The 25,147-nt window shown below is 37.6% G+C and overlaps 1 protein-coding gene across 1 annotated transcript in view; it reads right to left on the bottom strand.

The window, feature by feature from the left end:
- Positions 1–4,507: 4,507 nt before the first annotated feature.
- CFAP43 (cilia and flagella associated protein 43) overlaps positions 4,508–25,147 on the bottom strand; it is a 97,174-nt gene continuing 76,534 nt past the window's right edge. The window contains exons 29-38 of the mRNA XM_036265516.1: positions 18,359–18,466; positions 14,433–14,519; positions 13,632–13,720; positions 11,472–11,685; positions 10,215–10,327; positions 9,070–9,229; positions 8,109–8,273; positions 5,844–5,924; positions 5,049–5,202; positions 4,508–4,674 (exon numbers count right to left, since the gene is read on the bottom strand). Of these exons, the coding sequence (XP_036121409.1) occupies positions 4,508–4,674; positions 5,049–5,202; positions 5,844–5,924; positions 8,109–8,273; positions 9,070–9,229; positions 10,215–10,327; positions 11,472–11,685; positions 13,632–13,720; positions 14,433–14,519; positions 18,359–18,466 (1,338 nt within the window). The remainder of the gene's footprint in view (positions 4,675–5,048; positions 5,203–5,843; positions 5,925–8,108; positions 8,274–9,069; positions 9,230–10,214; positions 10,328–11,471; positions 11,686–13,631; positions 13,721–14,432; positions 14,520–18,358; positions 18,467–25,147) is intronic.

Genomic DNA, 25,147 nt, shown 5'->3' with positions numbered 1-25,147 from the left:
AAATTATATTCTTCCTGTCTCTTCAAATTTGTTTCTTGTATTCTTCATCTCATTTTAGTGACATGACCATCTCTCTCTTACAAAACCACGTATCCTCCTCTCCCACTTCCACACATAATGGACTACAAGGTCCTTTATATCCATCTACCTTTCTAGCTTCATCTGTGAAATAGATAGGAGTATCTACTTAGTTCAGTTACTCCTCGGCCAGAAACCCACCTTCATAGGATTGTGTTTCTATCTGCCCTATTGTATAATGCCATCCTGTCCTTCACAGAAATATGATCCAAGCTGGCCCAGTCTCAGAATTTGGAATTGTGCTCAGGAGGAGAAAGCTCTTCTCTTTGTGGCTGAAGCTATTGTATGTAAACTTGGAAGCTTAAAAGCTGATGTACTTCCAGTTCTTCCGAAGGGCTTTCTGGATTTCTGTTTTTGGGTCCTTTAAAGGGCAAAAACAGCTTTACTTAGTTAAAAAACAAAAAAACAAAGTACTTTCCTACTTGTAGATCCCCCTCCAAGTGCACCCCACTTGCAGCCCAGCCCCACCCTGTGTTCTAACAAACTTAATATTTGGCATAGCAGGAGACCCAAGGACTCTGCTCTTGTATCCATTCTAATTGTTTGTGCCCATGACAGTAAACTCGGTTACCTCCTTCCTACCCCTAAATTCCTGCCTTCCAGAAATTGCCATTGTCATTGGCTTCTGTGAACCCAAGAAGACTGGCCCAGGCCTCACATGGGCACCCCCTGATCCTGGATTTCCTAGGTTGGCAATCTCCAGGAGCTGTGCTGTTTTGTTTTGTGCCTACTAGCCTCCATCAACTGCTGCTGAGCCAGAGGAACTAACTTATAGGGGAATCGGTTTAGCAACTGATGGTCCTGGCATTTGGCTGCAGCTGCATTGCTGACTCAGCACACCCCCTGGAGTCACCCTTACATGTTCACTTGGGGGAACTGAAGCATCAGTAGGAGTCTGGTTCTGAGAGAATTGAGGAGAGTAGATGGGGGGGCACAGTAATGGGCATTTTCCAAGGCATTCACTGGGTTCTGAGGGCCCCAACAGCACAGTGGGTACTCTAGCAACAGGGGGTAGGTCATGGAATATGGATCAGGCTTATGGGAGAGTTTGGGATATGATGCCCATGTGGGGTCCCCTTTAAAAAAATAATTTCTGTTGAATTTCACCTCCATTTAATGGGATACAGTTACAGGCATACCTCAGAGGTATTACAGATGGTTCAGACCACTGTAATAAAGTGAGTGACAATTTTTTTTTTTGGTTTCCCGGTACAACTTGGCTAACTTTGGTGCAAGAGGACTAGCTTTTGGCCCATCTCAGCTTTTGATATGTCTTCCTTACTAAGCTTAATAATTTATAGCATTATTAGGGTTATTAGTTAGCCTAATTTAAATATTATTGTGTCTCAAGGAACGGAAGCCCAAGGAAAAGAACAACCAGTCGGTGGAGCAGTTAGAACACACACAACATTTATCCATTAGGTTCACCGTCTTAAATGGGCATGGCTTGTGGTGTCCCAAAATAATTACAATAATAACATCAAAGATCACTGATCACAGATCATAACAAATATATAATAATGAAAAAGTTTGAAATGTGACAATTACCAAAATGTGAGAGAGACATGAAGTGAGTAAATGCTGTTGGAAAAGGCACCAACAGACTTGCTCGAAGTAGTGTTGCCACAAACCAATTTGTAAATAATAGTATCTGAAGCACAATAATGCAAAGTCCAATAAAACAAGGAAAAGGAGTTCATCACCACAAAATCAGTATTTCATGAAATGTTAAAGGGTCTTCTTGAAGAAGAAGAAAAAAAAATATGGCCCTGGTCAGTTTGGCTCAGTGGTCAGAGTGTTGGCCTGCGGTCCAGAGAGACACAGGTTCGGTTCCCGCTAAGGGCACATTGCTTGGTTGCAGTTTGTCCCCGGCCCTGGTTGGTTGTGCGGGTGGCAGCCACTCGATGTGTCCCTTTCACATGGATGTTTCTCTCTCTCTCTTCCTCTCTCTCCCTCCCACTCTATCTGAACAAAATATCAAAAAATATCCTTGGGTAAGGATAAAAAACAAACATATCTATCAAGTTGAATCTAAAAATAAACAAGCAGAACATAAACAGGACTCAGATACAGATAATATTTTGACAATTGCCTGGTGGGAGGGGGGGTTGCAAAGATGGGTGAAAAAGGTGAAGGGATTTAGAAGTACAAATTAGTAGTTACAGAATAGTCATGGGGATACAAAGTATAGCATAGGGAATATAGTCAATATTTTAATAACTATGGTGTCAGATGGGTATGGGATTTTTTTGGGATGATCACTTAGTAAGTCTTATAATGTCTAATCACTGGGGTACACACCTGAAACTAATATACTATTGTATGTCAACTGTAATTGAAAAATACAAATTGATTTAAAAAAACATGGAATTACATTTTTATTCAGAAAAATGAAAGCTACCATTTAGCATATGCTGTCAGTTTAAAAAAATATTTTAACTCACCCTGGCCGGTTTGGTTCAGCAGTTAGAGCGTCCGCCCTTGGACCAAAGAGTCATGGGTTCGATTGCAGCCCAAGGGCATATACCTTGGTTGTGGTTTGTCCCTGGCCCTGGTCAGGGTTGTGAGGGAGGCAACCAATCAATGTGTCTCTCTCACATTGATGTGTCTCTCTCTCTGTCTCTCTCTCTCTCTCTTTTCCTCCCTCACTCCCACTCTATCTGACGATAAATGGAAAAATTTTCTCAGGTGAGGATTGCAAAATAATAATAATAAAAAATATATGTTAACTCATTTGAGAATTACAATGATCAACATCACAATTTTCAAGATGAGGACATTTAAGATAAAGTAGTTATTTAAAAACTAAGTAGTTATTTAAGAGAGCCAGGATTTGAAACCAGGCAACTCAGCATTAGAGACCTTCTCTTTTTTTTAAAAAAAAGTATGTTTTTATTGATTTTAGAGAGAGAGAAAGGGAGCAGGAAAGGGAGATAGAAACATTGAGAGAGATGAGAGAAAAACATTATCAGCTGCCTCCTGCATGCCCCCTACTGGGGACTGAGCCTGGGCATGTGCCATGATGGAATCAAACTGGTTACCTCTCGGTGCTTGGGACGACTCAGCTGAGTGAGCCACACAGGCCAGGGCGAGCCCTACTTTTAAGTCCTATGCTTAAAGCCATGCTATGTTTGACCCAGTTAATTATATTACTTTAAAATAATATAGATATTTTATAGGTCTATAAAATATGAATTTATTTGCTGTTAGTTCAGCAGAAGCTGAGAGGAATCAGTACCATGGACAGTATCAAAAGTAGTTTTTGGGTCCATGACCCATGTGCCTTTCCACAGCCAATCCCCCAAACCAGAGGATACCTCCTGTTGAAAAGTGCTGTTATTAGATCATAGTCTTGGGGCAAGAGGTTCCTGCTAACCTCCACTCTATACATAACTCAAAGCTGTGGCATTTAAGTAAGGAGCATTGCCAGTCACCGAGGGTGGCTATTAAGAAATAGAAATCACTCAGGCTGTTTGGTTTGTTAAGACCTGAGAATCCACAGAGCATTATCCAGTGAAGTTTATGATATTAATAGCAAATGAAGCCTGCAGGCAGCTAATTCAGGTGACATGGAATTTCTATTACCAAGGGAAAAAAAACCTAGTATATTCATGGTTGACTAAGCAACAGGACAGAGAACTTGAAAATTGTGGTCATTGATTTCAATGGTATCATTTTGAAATGCAGCAGTCCACATGCTATGGAAGGGCAAAGCAGTTGTCTTACCAGTTTATTTCATTATTATTTAATTCTCATCTACATGAATACAGCAATAAACTTTACATGGAAATCAGAAGACACTTTTTATTTGTTTGCTAAAAATCTGGGTAGGATGCAAAATTGAATTCTGTTACAATGAAGATAAAATGTAGATGATTATGCTATGTTTATGTAGAAGAAAATATGTGGTAATTTACAAATGATTTAGGGCTTGGTAAAAGTAAATAGTTCACCATGTTCTCATTGCTAGAACAAGGAGTAATCTTAAATGTTCTGGCAATTTTTTTCTAATTATAGAAGAAAAGTTAGGAAATACAGGACAGTCTAAAAATCATCCATAGTCTCATAACTTCAGTTACTTTAAAATTAGAAATGTCACATGTGGCTATAATTTCTTTTTGTCTTTAAGACTTTCTATAATATCACTGTGAAAATAATTTTTGACCAAATTAAGACCAAGTAAAATAGATCATGAATAGTGAGTTAAAATCTTGTTTATTCTTGAAAACAACAATTCATGACATTTTATACATTTATTTATGCAGGACATTTTTATAATTATTAAGGCTAAAATTAAATAATTTGCTATTAAAAATATGCAACTGACAAGAGGCTCTACTTAAATTTCCTGATGTTAAAATAAAAAATCATTTTAATCAAATTATTTTTTAAATTATTGATTTGGCCTTATGTTTCCCACCAGTTGTTTTTACAATGGGACAAGAGCAGGAAATGTTTTCATCCTTAATCTTTCAACTTCAGCCTGCAGTACCAAAATCTGTTCGGCTTGTTCTTTTGAAATATTTGTTAACTTTTGTAGTTGCATCATGTTTTCATATCGTTCTTTGGCAATTTTTTCACAAGTCAGTATAGACCCTATCCCAGAAATGAAAAAGAAAGGATTAGTTGGATTATTTTCTATACTTACAAATATAGAAATAGCACTCCGAATGAATTAAACATGTATAAGGAATGCTGGTGGTTTTATGCAACTGTACAGATTTTAGGAATGGTAAGTACTTTTATTTATTTATTTATTTTTATTTTATTTATTTTTGTTACAGATGTTTCTATTTTTTTCCCCATTGACACCCTTCTCCCCCTCCCTCCCCGCCCTGTCCCCAGCTTTGTTGTCCATGTTCATTGGTCATGCATACATGCATATAAGTTCTGTGGTTTATCTCCCACCCCCACCCCCATAGTAATTACTTTTAAAGAAACCTGCAGTTGAGTAAAGAAAAAATGCTTACCCATGGCATTACAGATGTCTTTTCTCTCTGAGACAGCCACCAATTCTTCTCGTATATTGCAGCTTAGAGTATAATTTGCTACATCTTTTTTATTGCTGAACTTCCCCAGTTTTTTTAGCAATTTTTTGCAGTTTTCCACATTCTTTTTGTGGGTCTGAAGTTTTTGTTCCCATGACACCCCACAAAAATAATTTTGAAAAAATATATTTTATAGACATTATTCTTAAAATTTAAATTTATTATCATTAAGATATCTATTATCACCATATCTCTAGTGCCTGACATAATGCCTGCATATAGAAGGGTACCTAAATGATTTGTTGAAAGATGGAATGGTGTAATACCACATTTTAGAAAATAAGCCTTGCATATTCTTAAGAATGAGAGAAGATTAACATATAGGCTTGAGATTACTTTGTTTTCATTTTATATATGCTACATAATCAAAACTGAACACTTGTTAATCAGTTATGAAAAAACAAAGCCCTTACAATGCCAAGGAAAGACTATCAACATTTCTATCATACAAATCATAACCTAATGTGAAATAGGAAATTCACACACACTCAGATATCCCCCAAGGGGTTAATTCTAATATTAGAAGAAGTGCTTCAGTCTACCAGACTTGTTATGGTTGCAAAGACACTATTCAGGGACTTCTAATTACATTCTGAATATCAGTAAAGGACCTCAATTTTATTCAGTTCTGTTTGAATTCATGATTTGGAACACTATTACTTTGTTCAAATGTTCACAACTGTTGGCATTATAATGATCAATATCTTTGAGACTTACCTTATCTAAAACAGCAATGGTTTGCTCCATTATTCCAATCTGAATGGAAATCAGAGTCTCATAGTTTGGTTCATTTAGGAACTTTGAGAGAAGAAATAAAAACCTTACAATATATGTAAGAACATTTATCTCTATTTCTTTCAATAGATAACTTTATAAAGTAATTCTTAGTTTTGAAAGTTATTTTCATAAAAACTATATATCTAAGATTCACTTGACTTCTATGCTATATTTACCTGTATTTAGCCCACCGAAATGCTCACCTATAAGCTATAATTACAAATGCCTACAGTTTATTTTCTTATTCATTCATTCATTCATTCATTCATTCATTCATTCAAGTCACCAAATATTTATTCTCTCGGTTGAGTCCCACATTATCAGTTAGTTCCAGTTAAAAACACTGAGGGATATATAAATAACGCGGCCTACAGTTAAGAAAAAGAACATGTAGAATTGATTAGTTGCGAGAAAATATGTAAAATGACTCCAAATTCAAGGTTGAGTGGGGATGTAGTTTCTCTGGACTCAGAGAAATCAAAAGGCTTTATGGAGGAGGTGGCAGTTAAGCTAGACACTGAAAAATATATTCGGGATGTGAAAAAAATGAGGAAAGATATTCTAGGGAGAAGAACTGGTAATGAGCAAAAGCACAGAGACAGAATCCTAGATAACAGTAATCAGTTTAGTTTGAGAACATTGATGTATGAGAGGAACTGGGAATAAATTTGAAAAGTTAAGTGGAAGGACACTGAACACCCACCTAAAGATTTCATAATTCATTTGCCAGGTAAGAAGTAGCAGTTTGAAATGTCTGAGCAGAGCAGTAATGTTATTAAAGTGGGATATGAATATTAATCTGACGGTAGTATATAGTATAGATTAGATAGATAACAGAAAGAACCAAGGTGAAGAGACCAGTTAGGAGATTATTATAAAATAGTCTAAATCATTAAAAAGAAAGTTCTGAGCTAGGGTAAAGGCAGTGGGGATAGAGAATGAGGGATATATAGATAAAGCATCTATATATCTTTGGAAGGCAAAGAGGATAATCAAAGATGTCTACAACTTTAAGCCTGAATGAGTGGCTGAAAAGAACAGAAGCAAATTAAGAAGAGTTGCTATTGGGAGGTGTGAAATATAGAAATACAGTTTGAGGAAGGTCGGGGCCAGAGAGCTTGAATTGGAATTGAATTAGAATCCAGAGAGGTTGGATTAGTCTTTGAATTTATTTTTTCTTTAATATGTTTTTATTGATTTTTTGAGAGAGAGAGGGGAAAGGATAGAGAGACAGAAACATTGATGTGAGAGAGAAACATTAATCGGCTGTCTCCTGCATGCCCCCAATTGGGGATTAAGCCCACAACCCACACATGTGCCCTGATGGGGAATCGAACCTGGATTTCTCAGTCCATGGGACTGAAGCTCAATCCACTGAGCCATACCAGCCAGGCAGATTAGTCTTTTAAAAGTAATCACTGAAGTTAGAAAAACAAAGATCACCGAAGGAGAGGGCATGGAAAGAAACACAAACAGAGCTAAGGGCATAATCTTTTTCTAAATTTTTTTCTTTTTATCCTCACCTGAAGAAATTTTTCCATTTTTTGTTCAGATAGAGTGGGAGGGAGAGAGAGGAAGAGAGAGAAAGAGAGAGAGAAACATCGACGTGAAAGGGACACATCGAGTGGCCGCCACCCTCACGACCAACCAGGGCCGGGGACAAACCACAACCGAGGCACGTGCCCTTAGTAGAAACCAAACCCGGGTCTTTCTGGACCGCAGGCCAATGCTCTAACTGCTGAGCCAAACTGGCCAGGGCTAAGGGCAGAATCTTAAAAAAAATTGGTATATTTAAGAGTTAGAAGCAAAAGAGAAATTAGTAAAACAGGCAGAGTAGTTTTGACATGTTGGAAGCAAAAAAGGAGAAAACAGGGATGATAAAAGCAAAAGGAATGGGCAATCAAGATGGTCAAATGCTATAGAGAATTGAAGGATGGTGATGACTGGGAAAATAACCACTATATTTGACAATTAGGAAATCCTCAGTGAACTGCAAGATAGAACTATACAACCGAATGGATCACAAAGAACCCAAGGCAGCAAATGCAAATTACTGAAAGAAAAAGAGTTCGTAGACACACTGTGAAATACTACTGGCTTAGAATATACTTGAAATCATAGAGGTTTCTTATCAAATACTTTTTGAATAAATAAATGCATTAATAAATGAAATTAAAATTATATAGTGGGGCAAGGAGAACTCACCTTTTGACGTTCTCTTGAAAAAAATAGCATCTGAATATCCCAAGCCTTCTGATTTAGATCTTCCATTTCCATTTCCATTTTCTTATGTTCCCACTCAATCTGAAATATTCCTTTGTGGATATCTTTACTTTCCGTCATGCTAGCAACTTTCTTTTGTCCTTGAGTCTTAAAAAAAAAAAGTATGTTCTGATATTCATATAATATGACACTGCATAAAGAATACAGAATATTTGCAGCTGTATTCTATAATTAGAAAATACTTGGATCACAGAGATAATTTTATCTGCTTTAAAATGCAGCACATATTAAAAAGTACTTCTTGGGCAAAATTTGATCACTATAAAGTATGATAGTTAATAAACAGAAGGAGTTATAAGGTAAGTTTGAATGGCATTTATATGCCAATGATTAGGCAAACCAATCACTAATCTTTCGATCTGTATGTATTTGCAGCCTGGCTCTCTGCCTTGCTTCCTGAAGCTATAGATAAACTGTTGAAAACAGAGATAAAGAGAAAGTCTCAAAGGCAGACACATTACCTGAAGGAGAACAAAGATTTTTTTAAAAATGTAGTAGGCATCATGTCAGAAAACTCTGTATGCCAGAAGAAAATGAACACCGTTGTCATGAAGATGGAAGAATAAAAGAATTTGATACAGCAAGTAATATGTTGTTGTTTTTCTCTTTTAAAAATGATAATTAGCCCTGGATGGTTTGGCTCAGCAGTTAGAGTTGTCAGCCCTCGGACCAGAGTCATCGGTTGGATTCCGGTCAAGGGCACGTATCTTGGTGTGGTTCGTCCCAGGCCCTGGTAGGGGTCATGCGGCGGGGCAACTAACTAGTCCATGCGTCTCTCTCACACAATCTTTCTTTCTCTCTCTCTCCTTCCTTCCCACTCTATCTGAAGATAAATAGAAAAATGTCCTCAGGTGAGGATTAAAAAAAAAAAAAAGATAATTACCCGAATGACAGAATTCAGGTCTTCAATTATGTTTTTGTTGATGAGAATTGCATCAGAATACTCCAGCAATAACTGGAAATTTTCCAGTTCTACTTGTCCTTGTTTAAGGAGAATTTGGATTGTCAAATTCAAGTGGAATTTCACTTTCTCTTCCTGTAATCTGAATTGAAAAAGACTTCAAAGTAAGTAGTTAGTTGTAATATATTTATATTTCAAATTTCACCGATTATCTGAGAATATCCAAACTTAAATTTTCTTCAGCCAAAGGAAAACATGCCGGAAATTAATGTGGAATATATTTTCCCAATGATGAGCTTTCTTAGAAGTCTCTATGCTTCCTCTTCTCATTGATATGGAATCACACTTCTGCTGCTCAGAGAGTGGTAGGGACAAAAATACCTTCATAAAGTTTTACTTTATAATTATAAGATATTAATATAATTGTGATGGTAAGTGGAAGAAAATAGAGATGCTACGAAATAATAAATCTATTGAAGTTCTGACTATATACTGACTTCTGATATTATATTAACAATGTTTCATCTACATGCTACTTATCAAAACAACTTCTGAGTAATTCATATTTCTCCTTATAACCTAGATCTGAAAATTATGTATAATGTTAAATCTGGGGATATCAGAGAAGTATTTATCAATATGACAGTAAATATAGCCAAAAGTAAAGCAAGGACAAAACAGTAACTCTATCACTCAGCAAAATACAACAAGCTCCCCTAAAGAAAAATATATTAGCTGGTTAGGTGTCTAAATGGAAAATTTTTGAATATCTGCTTAATTTTCCATATGGTTGTTTGTGTGGCTTGAGCCCAAAAGTACTCATTAGCAGACACAAATTCTTTGTATTTTTATATGGAAGGAGCAGATGAAAAAATACTAAGATTTTTCCCCTAACGTTACCTATTTGCTATAATAGCAATGGAACATGTAGGCAAGTTCCATTCTGAAATAAGGTGTTATGTAACAAAATGCACTTTTTCAAAGAGAAATTTTAAAGCCCGAGGAGATAGATACATCTTTGCCAGCTGTAAGCCAGTGATTGGCATTCTTCCCCCAGGATAACACAAGCTAACTTAGTCCCAGCTTAGACTTTGAATAAATGAACATGAATGAAAGGTTTAATTTACAGATTGAATTCATGGGACACTTTTTCAATTTCCCGTTGCATCTTCTCATCCTCTTCAACTCTCCTCCGGAGGAAAGCCATCATTTCCATCAAACCAGCTGCTTTCTGCTTTACCTGAAAAAACCAAGCCACACACGTCTCAGAACATGTGGAGATTTAGAAATAAAAGCAAACTAATTTTTAAAGAACTTTAGAAAACATACATCTTTTAACTGTTACACAAAACCTTAACAACCTCATTTTTCTAAGAGATTAATAAAAATTTAAGTCCTTGCCATTATGTAATAATACAAGATTTCTAAAACTTACATGGTATGTCCCATGAATAATTTGAAAAGTATCAAATATGCTTCTTGCTGAAAATCAAATATGCAAACAACTAGAATTTTTCTTATATCTCATTTTAAAATTTGTTCTCATCACATTAGATAAAATTATAAAATCATAGATACTTTATAAAAAATATGCCAATCTGATGTCTGTGGCACTGAACTTAGGGAATTTGGGCAAGGGGAGGTAGGAGGTAGTCAGGAACCAACAAGAGGAAGTATTCTCTTTCCAATTAAATTAAACACACTCTCAACTTGTTACCCTTTGCTACATTTTAAAAATATTCTAGCAAAACTATAAAGCGATTCCTGGTGAAATGTAATTCTAATCTATGAAAAGTGATAAGGATTACTCATGATCAAGGCAGAGAAAAGGGAAGTTAAATCTACAACAGTGGTATCCAAGAGAAATACAATGTGAGCCATAAATACAAGCCACATAGGTAATTTTAAATTTTGTAGTAGCCATGTTATAAAAAGCTCAATTAAACAGGTAAAATTAATTTTACTAATATATTTTATTTAACACAACATATCCCAAACAATATCATTTCAACCCGTAATAAATGTAAAAATATTGACACATTTTATTTTATTTTTTTTCATTATTTTAAGTCTTCTAAATCTGTGTATCTTCTCCATAGCATGTCTCAATTAGGACTAGCTATATTTATTTCAAGTAAACAATAACCACATATAGCAAGTGACTATAATTTTGGACAGTGTGTGTCTAGATACAACTACAGACCTATACTTAGCCATCAGTAGCACTAAGGTTAATAATTATTATTCTTATTAATATTACTGACTACTACCCTAGCAGAAAAACCTAAATAATTAGATTTTCTGGAAGTATTGAGCACCATAAACTATATATTTTATATTAGTACACTAAATAAAATGAAATGAAATAAAATGTTATTACATACTTTTTGTTCATTTTCCACTTTCATTCGTCTGGTCACACAGAAATGATTCCAGACCAAGGGGTCCAACCCTTCTGGCATGTTATGAATATTGTCCAACTCATCCATAGCTTTCATTAACTGGGCAAAGGCATCTTTATTCAATTTCCCAGATCCTGGTCGCTCTCCAAAAGGCACAATACTGGTTGCATCTGAGTGCGTTTTCGGTTTGTGAATCCTGGTATTATCAATAAAAGCCCATCAATCTTTCACATTTTCACACATACAAAAAAATCAATGTTAAATAATATGATCCTAAGCATAGGTATGACATTACATAACACTTTCCTTTGGCACTTGAAGGCGGGTGAGTGGATTATTCCAAAGAGAAAAGCATCCATTTTCTCTGGATCCCCAGATGTGACCTTGGCTAAACTATAGATGTTCCCTAACTGTGATCAGCACTGGCAAATTTACCTGATTTAAAAATGTGTCCCTTGAAGGAGAGAGAGAGTTTCTGGGACAAGTAAAATCCACAGGAATTCATCACCATTCAACCAACTTTACAAGAAATGTTAAAGGGTTCTTTAAAAAGGGCCATAACCAGAAATAAGAACATATGGGAATTGAAAAATACACCCTTCTGTGTATTTTAAACTGATAGGTAAATGCCCAAGAGAAGAGTGAATGTTCCCTTTTCTGTCCCACATCCTCTGCTGGGATCCTTTATGCAGGTGAGTAGCATAGACTAGGTTCAAATACACGCACAACTTGAGAAGCATTTCTTTTTACTGACATTACTAGGTTAGTTTTGTTTCCCTGGGCTGTGGTTGGGAAGGGAACTCACTGTCAAAGGCTTTACAATACACTGTGAAGTTACTATTGTTATCCTCTTTCTCTAGATGAGAAAGCGAGGCACTGAGAGAAGCTACTGGTCCAATGTCACAGGTCTGATGGTGAAGTTAGGATTTAAGGCTAATTCTGTTTGACAAGAAAACTTATGCTTTTTCCACTGCTTCCTCCCAATATATGAGAAGTCTTGCTACTCTCTTCACAAGGCTTATTATAACTCATTACTTTAAAAATAGGGAAATCAGAATAAGAAGCATGTTCTTCAGGTTGCATGTAACCTGTCAAAGGTTAGAGAATATGTTTGTATCTCAGACACAAATGAGCCTATACCTTTGTGACAAATTCCTGATTTCTAGATTACATTTAAAAATTATGGAAATATAAATATATAAAATTTGGAAATATGCGGGGATGTAATTCTAATGCTACTCTCAATATAAACATCAGATATTTCAGAACTCTTTTGATAATGGTTATTTTCAAGAATTTATACTGGCATTTTTCTAATTTTGTCTTGAATATAATCATATGAGATGCCCTGAGAAAAAGCAATTTTTGGTCAAATAAATTTGGAAAACACCATTTACTCTATTTTTTATACTTGGAGATCCAAAGGCCAAAAATAAGTTCTGAGCAGTTCTTGTAAAGAAAACTGTTCAGCCCCGGCCGGTTTAGCTCAGTGGTAGAGCATTGACCTGTAAATCAATGAGTCCCGGATTCGATTCCAGCCAAGGGCACATACCTGGGTTGTGGCTCGTCCCTGGTGTGCGGGAGGCAACCAGTCGATGTGTCCCTCTCACACTGATGCTGCTCTCTCCCCCCCTTTCTCTCCCTCTCTGCCTGAAGATAAACATAGAAAGATCCTTGGGTGAGGATAACTAAAAAAGAAAAAAAAAAAACTTCAACTTTTTTTTTTTTTAAAGCCAGTGTTTCCTCAAACCTATTTTGTCCTGGAAGCCTTTTACATGTAATTCCACAAGGGACACATATTTGCTGGAAAAAAATCTTAGGAAAAACTTTATAAGTCTATGCCATCTATGACTTAAGAGAAACTACTTTCTTGTATAAAATACAGCCTATAATTTCACTATGCTTACCAACTTGACTATTTTTAAATAATGAAAAGAAATGATTATTCTTCATTGCCTACCTTAAGATATAAGAATAATATAAAAAAAAACTGAGTTATGATCAAGACACTTGAAGATTTTCACATAAAATATGTTAGACTTAATATTTCCATCTAATTGGGAGAGAAAGATGAAACTGAATAACATTCCTGTTTATTTACAGACTTTTCTTCAGAAACATGATAGCAAAGGAGAAACAAACCTTGGTCGGCGTTTAAAAAGTTTGTAGAGTATATCCACCTGATGACCGGGAATTTCAGAAAATTCCTTTTTAAAGCTGCGATCCAGAACCTAAGCACAAACAGATCATTGCCAGGATTGCAATTGTTTCAGACACATTTTATTTGTTGTCAGATATAGAGTTGTATCACTTTGATTTTAAAAATCCATGGTTCATAAAGTAGACTTGTTAGGGAGCGACCATTCAACGTGCAAAGATGTCTCAAAGATTTATTTTGAATAGGAAGCACATCAGTGAATTAAAAATATTATTTCATATAAGAGGTCTTAGAAATCATTCAGAACTGAAGTTTTACAAAATAATATTTACCTGTAGAACATGCACGGTACTCTAATCTATTCTTGTTCTATTCTGTCCTATTTTGTTCTGTTCTATTCTATTCTACTCCATTCCATTCCATCCCTCTTTATATACTTTTCTATTATATTATTTTCCATTATAAAACTGCTGGTCATAGTCTACCAAATTGATATCATAACCAACCAGTGGGGCCTGCAACTTGAAGTTTGATAAAGCCCTAGAGTCTGGATGATCTCTCTCATTTTTGTGCAAGAGAGGCTTAACCAGAGAAATTTACAAAAATCTATTTTACACAGTTATTTTCAGAATTGTACAATGACATAGTGAAGTTAACTCATAACTGAGAATTATAGTAGGAGAAAATCTATGAGGAAATTAAATTATATTCCTTTTACCCTTCCCTCAAATCCAGGCAGCAGCAACTCTACTGCATGGGTGAGTGGGTAGGACTAGGGCTCTCACCTTGTCTTCTGCCAGTAAGTTGTCATAGTGTTCCTTGTATGCATCGAGGTCTTCTCTAGATTTCCGGATGGCCTCTAAGGTCTGGCTCTACAATAACATTAGGAGTAGCCAGTTGTAAGTGAATATTTTTCAGAATAAACAAAAATACTGGGGTACTAAAAAGAACAAGGAATTTCCTAGTATAAGATAAATGTGTCAGTGCAGTATCCATTGTAGATAACATTTATAGAATTAAACCAATGGGAGACTTTGAAAGAACAAACATCCCATCACCTGTTTCTGAGTATAGCTAGCTCTGCATGTGAGTGTGGAAGTGACTACAGAGGATGCTACATTCCTGGCAGGGCAGTATGGATGATAAAATCTCACAGGCTTGGAGTTGCCTAGACCTGGATTCTAAGAGACTAAATACATTAAAGGACAATGGCCACACCAAATATGAAAATAGAACTCTGACCCACAACCTCTGCAGCAATTGGCCTCAAACTATTAATACTTGGAGAGACTTCTGGTGAAGATGGCGGCGTAGGTAAACGAGGTATTGCGTCCTCCCACAACCACATCAAAATTACAACTGAACTACAGAACAACCACCATTCAAAACCGCCTGAAATCAAGCTGAATGGAAGTCCTACAACTACGGAATTAAAGAAACAGCCACATGAAGACTGGTAGGAGGGGCGGAGGCACGACCAGCTTGTCCCACACTCACATGTGGCGGATAAAAATTAGGATACCTTGGCCTGGAAGGTCCTCCCTGATGACTGAGGGGTCACCGTCCCACACCAGGTACCCCGCTCAGGGTTCCAGTGCCAGGAAGAAAAGTCCCCATAACTTCTGGCTGGAAAAACCAGTGGGAACTAAGACTCAGGGAGGCCGAGGTGGCTGGAGCCCCAGGCAGCTCCTATTAAAGGGCCCGAGCACGGACTTAACTCAGACTTGCTCCCTCCAGGCTCCAGCATGGGGGAGGCAGCATGGAAGGCACCAGAGACATATGGAAAAAAATTGAGCTGTCTGGCATTGGAGTGAGGGCTGGAAAGGCAGCCTTTCCTGGACAGACATGCTGTTAGAGGCCTTTGTTCCTTTGGTGAGCCCTTCCCTGGGAGGGCAAATGCTGCCATATCTGGAACTCCAGCAACCTGGCTCACACAGTTTTCCCCGCCCTGGTGATTCCCTGAGGCTCCGCCCCACCCAACTTTCAGGCCCACCAAGCTGTTGCCAGTTGCTTAACCATAGGATTGGCCTGTCTTGGATCCTGCTTCAGGTTTTCCTAAATTCTTTCAAACAAGCAGTATCTGGTCTCAGCTAGCCCCATGTCTCTCATTAAGTAATACATAGAAACAAACACAGGGAGGCAGCCAAAATGAGAAGATGAAGAAACAGGTTCCAAATGAAAGAACAGAACAAAACTCCAGGAAAAGAACTAAGCAAAATGAAGATAAGCAACCTAACAGATGCTGAGTTCAAAACAATGCTTATAAGGATGCTCAGTGGACTTAGTGAGAACCTCAGCAAACTTAGTGAGGGCCTCAAGAGCATCAAAAAGGACCAGTCAGAAATGAAGGAGGCGCTAACTGAAATAATAATTTACACAGATTCAATAGTAGAAGGTATAGCCAACAAACAAATCATTGATTTGGAATATAAGGAAGCAAAAAAATGCCCAATCAGAACAGCAAAAAGAAAAAAGAATCCAAAATAATGAGGATAGTGTAAGGAGCCTCTGGGACAACTTCAAGGGTGCCAACATTCGCATCTCACGGGTGCCAGAAGGAGAAGAAAGAGAACAAGAAATCGAAAACCTATTTGAAACAACAATGGCAAAAAACTTCCCTAACTTGGTGAAGAAAACAGACATACAAGTCCAGGAAGCACAGAGAGTCCCAAACAAGATGAAACCCAAGAGGCCCACACCAAGACACATCGTCATCAAAATGCAAAAGGTTCAAGACAGAGAGAATCTTAAAAGCAGCAAGAGAAAAGCAGTTAGTTACCTACAAGAGAGTTCCCATAAGACTGTCAGCTGATTTCTCCAAATAAACTTTGCAGGCCAGAAGGGAGTGGCAAGAAATATTCAGAGTGACGAAAAGCAAGAACCTACAACCAAGATTACTCTATCCTGCAAAGCTGTCATTTAGAATCGATGGCCACATAAAGAGTTTCCCAGACAAGGAAAAGCTAAAGGAGTTCATCACCACCAAACCATTATTATATGAAATGTTGAAGGGTTTTCTTGAAGAAAACTATGAACAAACAAAATGGCAATGAACACTTATCTATTGACAACGGAATCTACAAACAAAATGAACAAGCAGAACAGAAGCATTCTCATAGATACAGAGAAGTTTTGTTGGTTGCCAGATGGGAAGGGGGTGGGGAAATGGGTGAAAATGGTAAAGGGATTAAGAAGTACAAATTGGTTGTTAGATTGACAAACCTCAAAGGGAAGGGGGGTTGGGGGGGTGGGAAGAAATAAACCAAAGAACTTATATGCATAACCAATGGACACAGACAAGAGTGTGGGGAAAGGCAGGAGGGGGTTGGGAATGGGGAGGAGGAAGTCAATGGGGGAAAATGAGGAACATCTGTAATACATTCAACAATAAAGATAAATTTAAAAAAAGACGTGGAAAATAAGTTTCAGCTTTTTTAATTCTTGCCACCATTTCCAACTTAGGATCAACCAGAGAAAGCCAATATACTCCCCAAACCAATCACATAGGTTGCCGAATTTCTAGTTAATGCGTCCCCAGCTTCTTCATGTCAACAACTTCAGATCAGAGGGTACCTGAAGCCTGCTCTCTTCTTTCATTATGCCTTTCCATCCCTGCCTGCCTTTGAGTATCTCCCAAACACAAATATGGCGGCTGATTCCCTTATTATACCAAGCTCTGAATAAATAGTCTGTTTATTCTCATTTGGATGGTCTTTGTTTATCACAGTTACAGTTCCCACTATATTACATGCTAGTGGGTGACTTAGGCATGTTACCAGTCTCTCTGAGATGGTCTCCACATCTTCGAGGAATGCCAATACCTTGAAGGGTTGTTATGAATAGGGTTGTTAGAAGGTGCTTTGCCTATGCTGCTTAACAGACGCTTAGCAAAAAGTAAGCACCTATGTCATATATGATACTTTAAATCTGTCTTTTATTAATATAACTGTCTTTTATTAATATTACCAATAAAAGCTGACATATTTTGAAAATTATGTGACAAGCATTTTTCTCCCATTGTCTCTTCAATGAAACATACCTATTCATGCTCCTATTTATTAGATAAAGTTTTTCAGATTACAACAGATTTTTTTTTAGAGAGAGAAACATTGGTTGCCTTCCAAATGCACCCCAACTGGGGATCAAACCCACAACCTGGCACGCGCCCTAACCAGGAATCAAAATTGTGACCTTTCGGTGTACAGGAAAATGCTCCAATCAACCGAGTCACACTGGCCAGGGCAGAATACGTCAGCTTTTTATGCTATAAACTAACCCACTGCTTACAGTCAAACTAGTAAAACTTAGGTGCCAAATGGTCCAGAGAGAACAATATTCCCTAGTGAAGAGCTTGCAAATAGCTTAAAAGACTATATGTCTTGCTCAAAGTCCCACAGCCAGTCAGTGGTTAAAAGCAGGTGTTTTCAACCATGAAGTTATATGGCCTCATTTTATAAACCATATGTCAGAAGAGAGGTATATAGTTCTTGTGACTAAATGATTGCAAATGCAGAATCACATAACTTTACTAACAAATTGGAGTGGGCGCTTTCACCTGAACCTGGAGCAAAGTCCCAGACAGACAGCCATGGAATGCACACAGTTGAGCAGGAATATGGAAGCAAGGAAGGATCTAGGCATGTGTGCTCTTGTTAACAAGGAGCACATCTATCAAAAAATGCTGTACTTGGGTATCAGATACTATACTTACTTTCTCCTCCCGCTTCCTTGTAATATAGTTGTTTAGGAATGTTTCTCTGGAGCTTATTTCTTCATCCAACAGTAAAGAAAAAAGAAGGTTATTTATTTTCAATTCCTCCTGTAGAAATAGTGAAAAGGGGGGGGGGGTGATCAATATTCCTACTCAAAAAGGATTTTTCTATTGAGGGCCAGAGACCTGGCACTCATCAAGCAAGTTTATGACATACAAGTAAGAAATCTCCTTTATAAGAAAAAGGGAATATAAACTATTACAATAACTACTCAGTTGTTTTATACTTTTCATTGTAAGATAAAACACATATACAGAAAAATGAGTTGTTATAAAGCTAAACACCCCTGTGGTCACCATCCAATTCAATAAAAAGAACTTTCCACTGCCCAAAGCCCCTTCTATGTGTCCCTATCATAATCTCAACCCCAATAATAACCACTGTCCTGATTTACAGTTATCACTTTCTTATGTTTCCTTATGGCTTTATTACCCAAGAATGTATCTCCAAGCCCCATAATATAACTTATCCATTAAAAAAGATTGTCACATTAGCCTGGCTGGTGTGGCTCACTGGTTGAGCATTGATCTATGCACCAAGAGGTCACCAGTTAGATTCCCAGTCAGGGCACATGGGTTGTGGACCAAATCCCCAGTGGGGTGTATGAGGGAGGTGACCTATCAATGTTCTCTCTCACTGATGTTTCTATCTCTCTCTCCCTTTCCCTTTTTCTCTCTTTAAAATCAATAAAGAAAAAATATTTTTAAAAAGATTGTCACATTTTTAAAGTCTCTAATACTCTACAGGTTCCCTTCCATCCCTTTCTTTTTCTTACATTCATTTGTAATTATCTACAGTTTCAACTAGTCTGGTTTTTTTGTTTGTTTGTTTGTTTTTTAAGTTTTATTTAGGATTTTCTTTTTTTTTTTATTTTGTTTTAAAATTTTTTTTTTTAATTTTGTTACAGATGTTTCTCCTTTTTTACCCCATTGACTCCCTCCTCCCCATCCCCCCCACCCGTCCCCGGCTTTGTTGTCCATGTCCATTGGTTATGCATACATGCATATAAGTTCTGTGGTTTATCTCTTTCTACCCCCACCACCCCTTCTTCTGAGGGTTGTCAGTCTGTACCCTACTTCCATGTTTCTGGGTCTACCATATTCCTCAGACTGTTATGTTCATCATATTCCGTATATAAGTGAGATCATGTGGTATTTGTCTTTTTGTGCTTAGCTTGTTTCACTTAGGATAATACTTTCCAGGTCCCTCCATGTCGTCTCAAAGGATAAGAGATCTTTCTTTCTTACCGCTGCATAGTACTCCATTGTGTATTTGTACCACTGCTTTTTTATCCATTTGTCTACTGATAGACACTTGGGCTGTTTCCAGATCTTAGCTATTGTAAATAGTGCTGCTATGCATAGGGGTACATATATTCTTCCTGATTGGTGTTTCAGGCTTCTTAGGGTATATTCCTAGAAGCGGGATGACTGGGTCAAATGGAAGTTCAATTTTTAGTTTTTTGAGGTAACACCATAGTGTTTTCCATAGTGGCTGCACCAGCCTGCATTCCCACCAGCATTGCACTAGAGTCCCCTTTTCTCCACACCTTCCCCAACACTTGTTGTTTGATGATTTGTTGATGGCGGCCATTCTGACAGGTGTGAAGTGATACCTCGTTGTTGTTTTAATTTGCATCTCTCTGATGCTTAGTGATGTTGAGCATTTCTTCATATGTCTCTTGGCCATTTGTATGTCCTGTTTGGAGAGGTGTCTATTCAGCTCCTCTGCCCATTTTTTAATTGGGTTCTTTGTCTTCCTTTTGTTGAGTTGTATGAGTACGCTATATATTTTGGAAATTAACCCTTGATCTGATGTATCATTGGCAATGATGGTCTCCCAAACAGTGGGTTGCCTTTCCATTTTGATGGTTGTTTCATTTGCTGTGCAGAAACTTTTTAGTTTGATGTAGTCCCATGTGTTCATTTTTTCCTTTGTTTCTGTTGCCTTAGGTGATGTATCAATGAAAATTCTGCTGCGTATGATGTCCGAAATTTTGTTGCCTACATTTTCTTCTAGAATTTTTATGGATTCACGGGTCACATTTAAGCCTTTTATCCATTTTGAGTTTATTTTTGTGTATGGTGTAAGTTGATGGTCTAGTTTCATTTTTTTTTTTTTTTTTTTGCATGTAGCTGTCCAATTTTCCCAACACCATCTATTAAAGAGGCTGTCTTTACTCCACTGTATGCTCTTGCCACCTTTGTCAAATATTAATTGAGCATATTGTCTAGGGTCCATTTCTGGGTTCTCTATTCTGTTCCACTGGTCTATATGCCTATTCTTGTGCCAGTATCAGGCTGTTTTGATTACAGTCGCTTTGTAGTATAACCTGATATCTGGTATTGTGATCCCACCTACTTTGTCCTTCTTTTTCAAAATTGTTGTGGCTATTCGGGGTCTTTTTTGCTTCCATACGAACTTTTGAAGTATTTGTTCTAGTTCTGTGTAATATGTCGCTGGTATTTTGACGGGGATTGCACTGAATCTATAGATTGCTTTGGGTAATATGGACATTTTAATGATGTTAATTCTTCCAATCCATGAACAAGGTATGTGCTTCCACTTTTTTATATCTTCCTCTATTTCTTTTTTCAATGTCCTGTAGTTTTCTGCAAATGGGTCCTTTACTTCTTTGGTTAAGTTTATTCCTAGGTATCTTAATTTTTTTGCTGCAATGATAAATGGGATTGTTTTTTCAGTTTCTCTTTCTGTGAGTTCATCGTTGGTATATAAGAATGCCATCGATTTCTTGACATTAATTTTGTATCCTGCTACTTTGCCAAATTCATTATTAAGTCTAGTAGATTTTTGATGGAGTCTTTAGGGTTTTCTATGTATAATATCATGTCATCTGCAAATAATGACAGTTTCACTTCCTCCTTTCCAATTTGGATCCCTTTTATTTTTTCTTCATGTTTAATTGCTGTGGCTAAGACTTCCAGTACTATGTTAAATAAGAGTGGCGAAAGTGGACATCCCTGTCTTGTTCCTGTTCTTAAGGGAAATGTTTTTAGTTTCTGCCCATTGAGTATGATGTTGACTGTAGGTCTTTCATATATGGCCTTTATTATGTTGAGATATGATCCCTCTATTCCCACATTGCTGAGCATTTTTATCAGAAATGAATACTGGATTTTGTCTAATGCTTTTTCAGCATCTATTGATATGATCATGTGGTTTTTATTCTTCATTTTGTTTATGTGGTGTATCACATTTATTGATTTGCAAAACTATACCAGCCTTGCATCCCGGGATGAATCCCACTTGGTCATGGTAAATAATGTTTTTGATGTATTGCTGGATCCGATTTGCTAGAATTTTGTTCAGGATTTTGGCATCTATGTTCATCAGGGATATTGGCCTGTAGTTTTCTTTCTTTGTAGTGTCTTTTTCTGGTTTTGGAATTAGAATTATGCTGGCCTCGTAGAACGAGTTTGGAAGTCTTCCTTCTTCTTCAATTTTTTGAAATAGTTTGAGGAGAATGGGTGTTAGTTCTTTTTTGAATGTTTGGTAAAACTCCCCCATGAAGCCATCTGGGCCTGGGCTTTTGTTTGCTGGGAGAGTCTTGGTTTCCGCTTCAATTTCCTTAGTTGTTATTGGTCTGTTCAAGTTTTCTATCTCTTCCTGGTCCAGTTTTGTGAAACTGTGTTTCTAGAAATTTGTCAATTTCGCTTAGATTGTCGAATTTGTTGCCATATAATTGTTCATAGTAGCTGTTAACAATCTTTTGTATTTCTGTGGTGTCAGTTGTTACTTCTCCTCTTTCATTTCTGATATTGTGCATTTGAGTTCTCTCTCTTTGTTTCTTGGTGAGTCTAGCTATGGGTCCATCAATCTTGTTTAGCTTTTCAAAAAACTAGCTCATTGTTTCATTGATCCTTTGAATTTTTTTTTGGTCTCTGTCATTTATTTCTGCTCTGATCTTTACTATTTCCTTCCTTCTACTTGCTCTGGGGTTTTCTTTTTGTTTGCTTTCTAATTCTTTAAGTTGTGAGGTTAGACTGTCAATTAGAAATTTTTCTTGTTTCTTGAGGTAGGCCTGTAGTACTATAAACTTCCCTCTCAGAACTGCTTTTGCTGCATCCCATACATTTTGTGTTGTTGTGTGTTCATTTTCATTGGTTTCCACGAAGTTTTTAATTTCTTCCTTGATTTTCTCGGTAACCCATTCATTGTTTAATAACATGTTATTTAGCCTCCATGTGTTCAAATGTCTTTGCATATTTTTGTTGCAATTGATTTCTAGTTTCATGCCATTGTGATCTGAGAAGATGCCTGATATGATTTCAGTCTTCTTGAACTTGTAGAGATTTAGTTTGTGTCCTATCATGTGGTCTATCTTTGAGAATGTCCCATGTGCACTTGAGAAGAATGTGATTTCTGTAGGTTTGGGGTGTAATTTTCTGTAGATATCTATTAAATCCATTTGGTCTAGTGCTTCATTTAGAGTCTCTGTTTCCTTGCTAATTTTTTGTCTAGAGGATCTATCCAGTGGTGTCAACGGGGTGTTGAAGTCCCCTGCTATGATTGTATTGCTGTCGATTTCTCCTTTGAAGTCCTCCAGAAGATTTTAAATATATTTTGGTGCTCCTATATTGGGTGCATATATGTTTATCAAGGTTATATCTTCCTGTTGGATAGATCCTTTCAATATTATGTAGTGGCCTTCTTTTTCTCTAGTTATTGCCTTCATTTTGAAATGTATTTTATCAGATATGGGTATTGCTACCCAGTTTTTTTTGCTTTCCATTTGCTTGGAAAATTTTTTTCTATCCCTTCACTTTCAAGCTCTGTGAGTCTTTTGTTCTGAGGTGGGTCTCTTGTAAAGAACATATAGATGAGTCATGCTTTCTTATCCCATCAGCTACTCTGTGTCTTTTTATCGGAGCATTCAGTCCATTTACATTTAAGGTGGTTGTTGATATGTTCTTATTTATTGCCATTTTTGTTTAGTTTGGTCATATTTTTCTTCCTATTTCTTCTACTAATTACAGCTGTCCTTTTAACATTTCTTGCTGGTTTGGTGCTAATGTATTCCCCTAGCTTTTGTCGTCTGGGAAGCTCTTTATTTGACCTTCTATTTTGAATGACAGCCTTGCTGGGTGGAGTAGCCTTGGATTCAGATCATTGTTCTTCATGACCTTGATTACTTCATGCCATTCCCTTCTGGCCTGTAGTGTTTCTTGTGAGAAGTCAGCTGAGAGCCTTATGGGGTTTCCTTTGTAGGTAACCTGTTGCTTATCTCTTGCTGCTTTTAGGATTCTTTGTCTTTAATTTTTGGCATTTTAATTACTATGTGTCTTGGTGTGGGCCTGTTTGGGTTCTTGTTACTTGGGGCTCTCTGTGCTTCTTGAATTTGAATGCCTTCTTCCTTCACCAAATCAGGGACGTTTTCTGTCACTATTTCTTTGAATACATTCTCTAACCCTTGCTCATTCTCTTCTTCTTCGGGGACTCCTATGATGCGAATATTATTGCGTTTCCAGTTATCCCACAGTTCTCTTAAGCTGTCTTCCTGTTTTTTAATAGTTTTTTCCTTTTGGTTTTCTGATTGGTTGATTTTTTTCTACCCTGTCTTCTAATTCACTGATCCGGTCCTCATATTCCTCTACTCTGCTCTTTAGACCTTCCAATGTGTTCTTTATTTCTGATGTCACTCTTAATCTCTCTTCTTGGTGGTTTTTAATTTCCAGTTGGTTTATTTTCAGCATCTCTATGTCCTTACTCATGCTGTTGAGCTTCCTCAAGATCATGGCTCTGAATTCTAGCTCTGTTAACTTGCCTAACTGCTCCACATTGATATCATTTTCGGTGGAGGTCTCTTGTTCTTTCATTTGGCTTTTGTTTCTGTGTTTCACCATTTTGGCTATCACAGTGGGCTTTGGAGTCTGCCAAGTTTTTCCTGTGGGTATGGGTATTGGTGTTCTGCTGTTTGTGGCTCCCTCTCCTGGGTTTAGATGAGCAAGGGAGGACCCACCTTAAACACCACTGTCAGGTCTTACTTTCCTGGTTAGGGTTGCTAGCCCAGGAATGGTACTGTTATCTTCTAGCTTTTTGCCTGGAGGCTAGCAGTCCAGGTTATTTGAAGAGTTTTGGGTTGTTAGTTGATTGAAAAACTCCCTCAGGTGCTCAGCATAAGGGATTTCCCAAGGGTGGGGCAGATGCTAGTTGTTAGTGAGCCTCAATTAGCATTTCAATGGCCCACATGGTGGGGTTGGATCTCCGAGGGAGGGGCTGCTGCCTCTCCCCAGAGCCCTGGGAAGTAGCAATATGGCCACTGTTCTGCGTTGCAGCAACTCAGCAAAAGCTCTGAGCGCCCTCCAAATCCTGAGTGTCCCCACACAGTTCAAGTCCAGTCTGCCCTCCCTCTGCCGGAGCCCAAGGCGAGTGGCTGTGGCTATTTTAGCCTCTGTCCCGGCTCTGCTCTTTGGAGCCGCTTGTGTGTTTAACCCACGGGGGCTGCTCCCAGCTAAGGCCACTGCTGTCTGTGGGCTCCCAGCCCCCGTATTGTGCCTTCGAAATCCTACCAGGATTGAGTCAGTTTCCCTGGGTATATGGTCCTCACAAGCTGCTTTTCTGTTGCTTTTTCCCGTCGATCTGTCTGTGTTATAGTTGTAATTCCAGTTTGGTCCTGGGAGACGGTCTGTGTAGCTTCCATTCATTCCACCGCCAGTTTGGAATCACTAGTCTGTGTTTTACTAGCTGTATATCTGTGGTGAATTTAT

Source organism: Molossus molossus, unplaced genomic scaffold (genome assembly GCF_014108415.1).
Source record: "Molossus molossus isolate mMolMol1 unplaced genomic scaffold, mMolMol1.p scaffold_m16_p_17, whole genome shotgun sequence".
NCBI classification, from domain to species: domain Eukaryota; kingdom Metazoa; phylum Chordata; class Mammalia; order Chiroptera; family Molossidae; genus Molossus; species Molossus molossus.
This window is presented reverse-complemented; position numbering and strand designations above follow the sequence as displayed.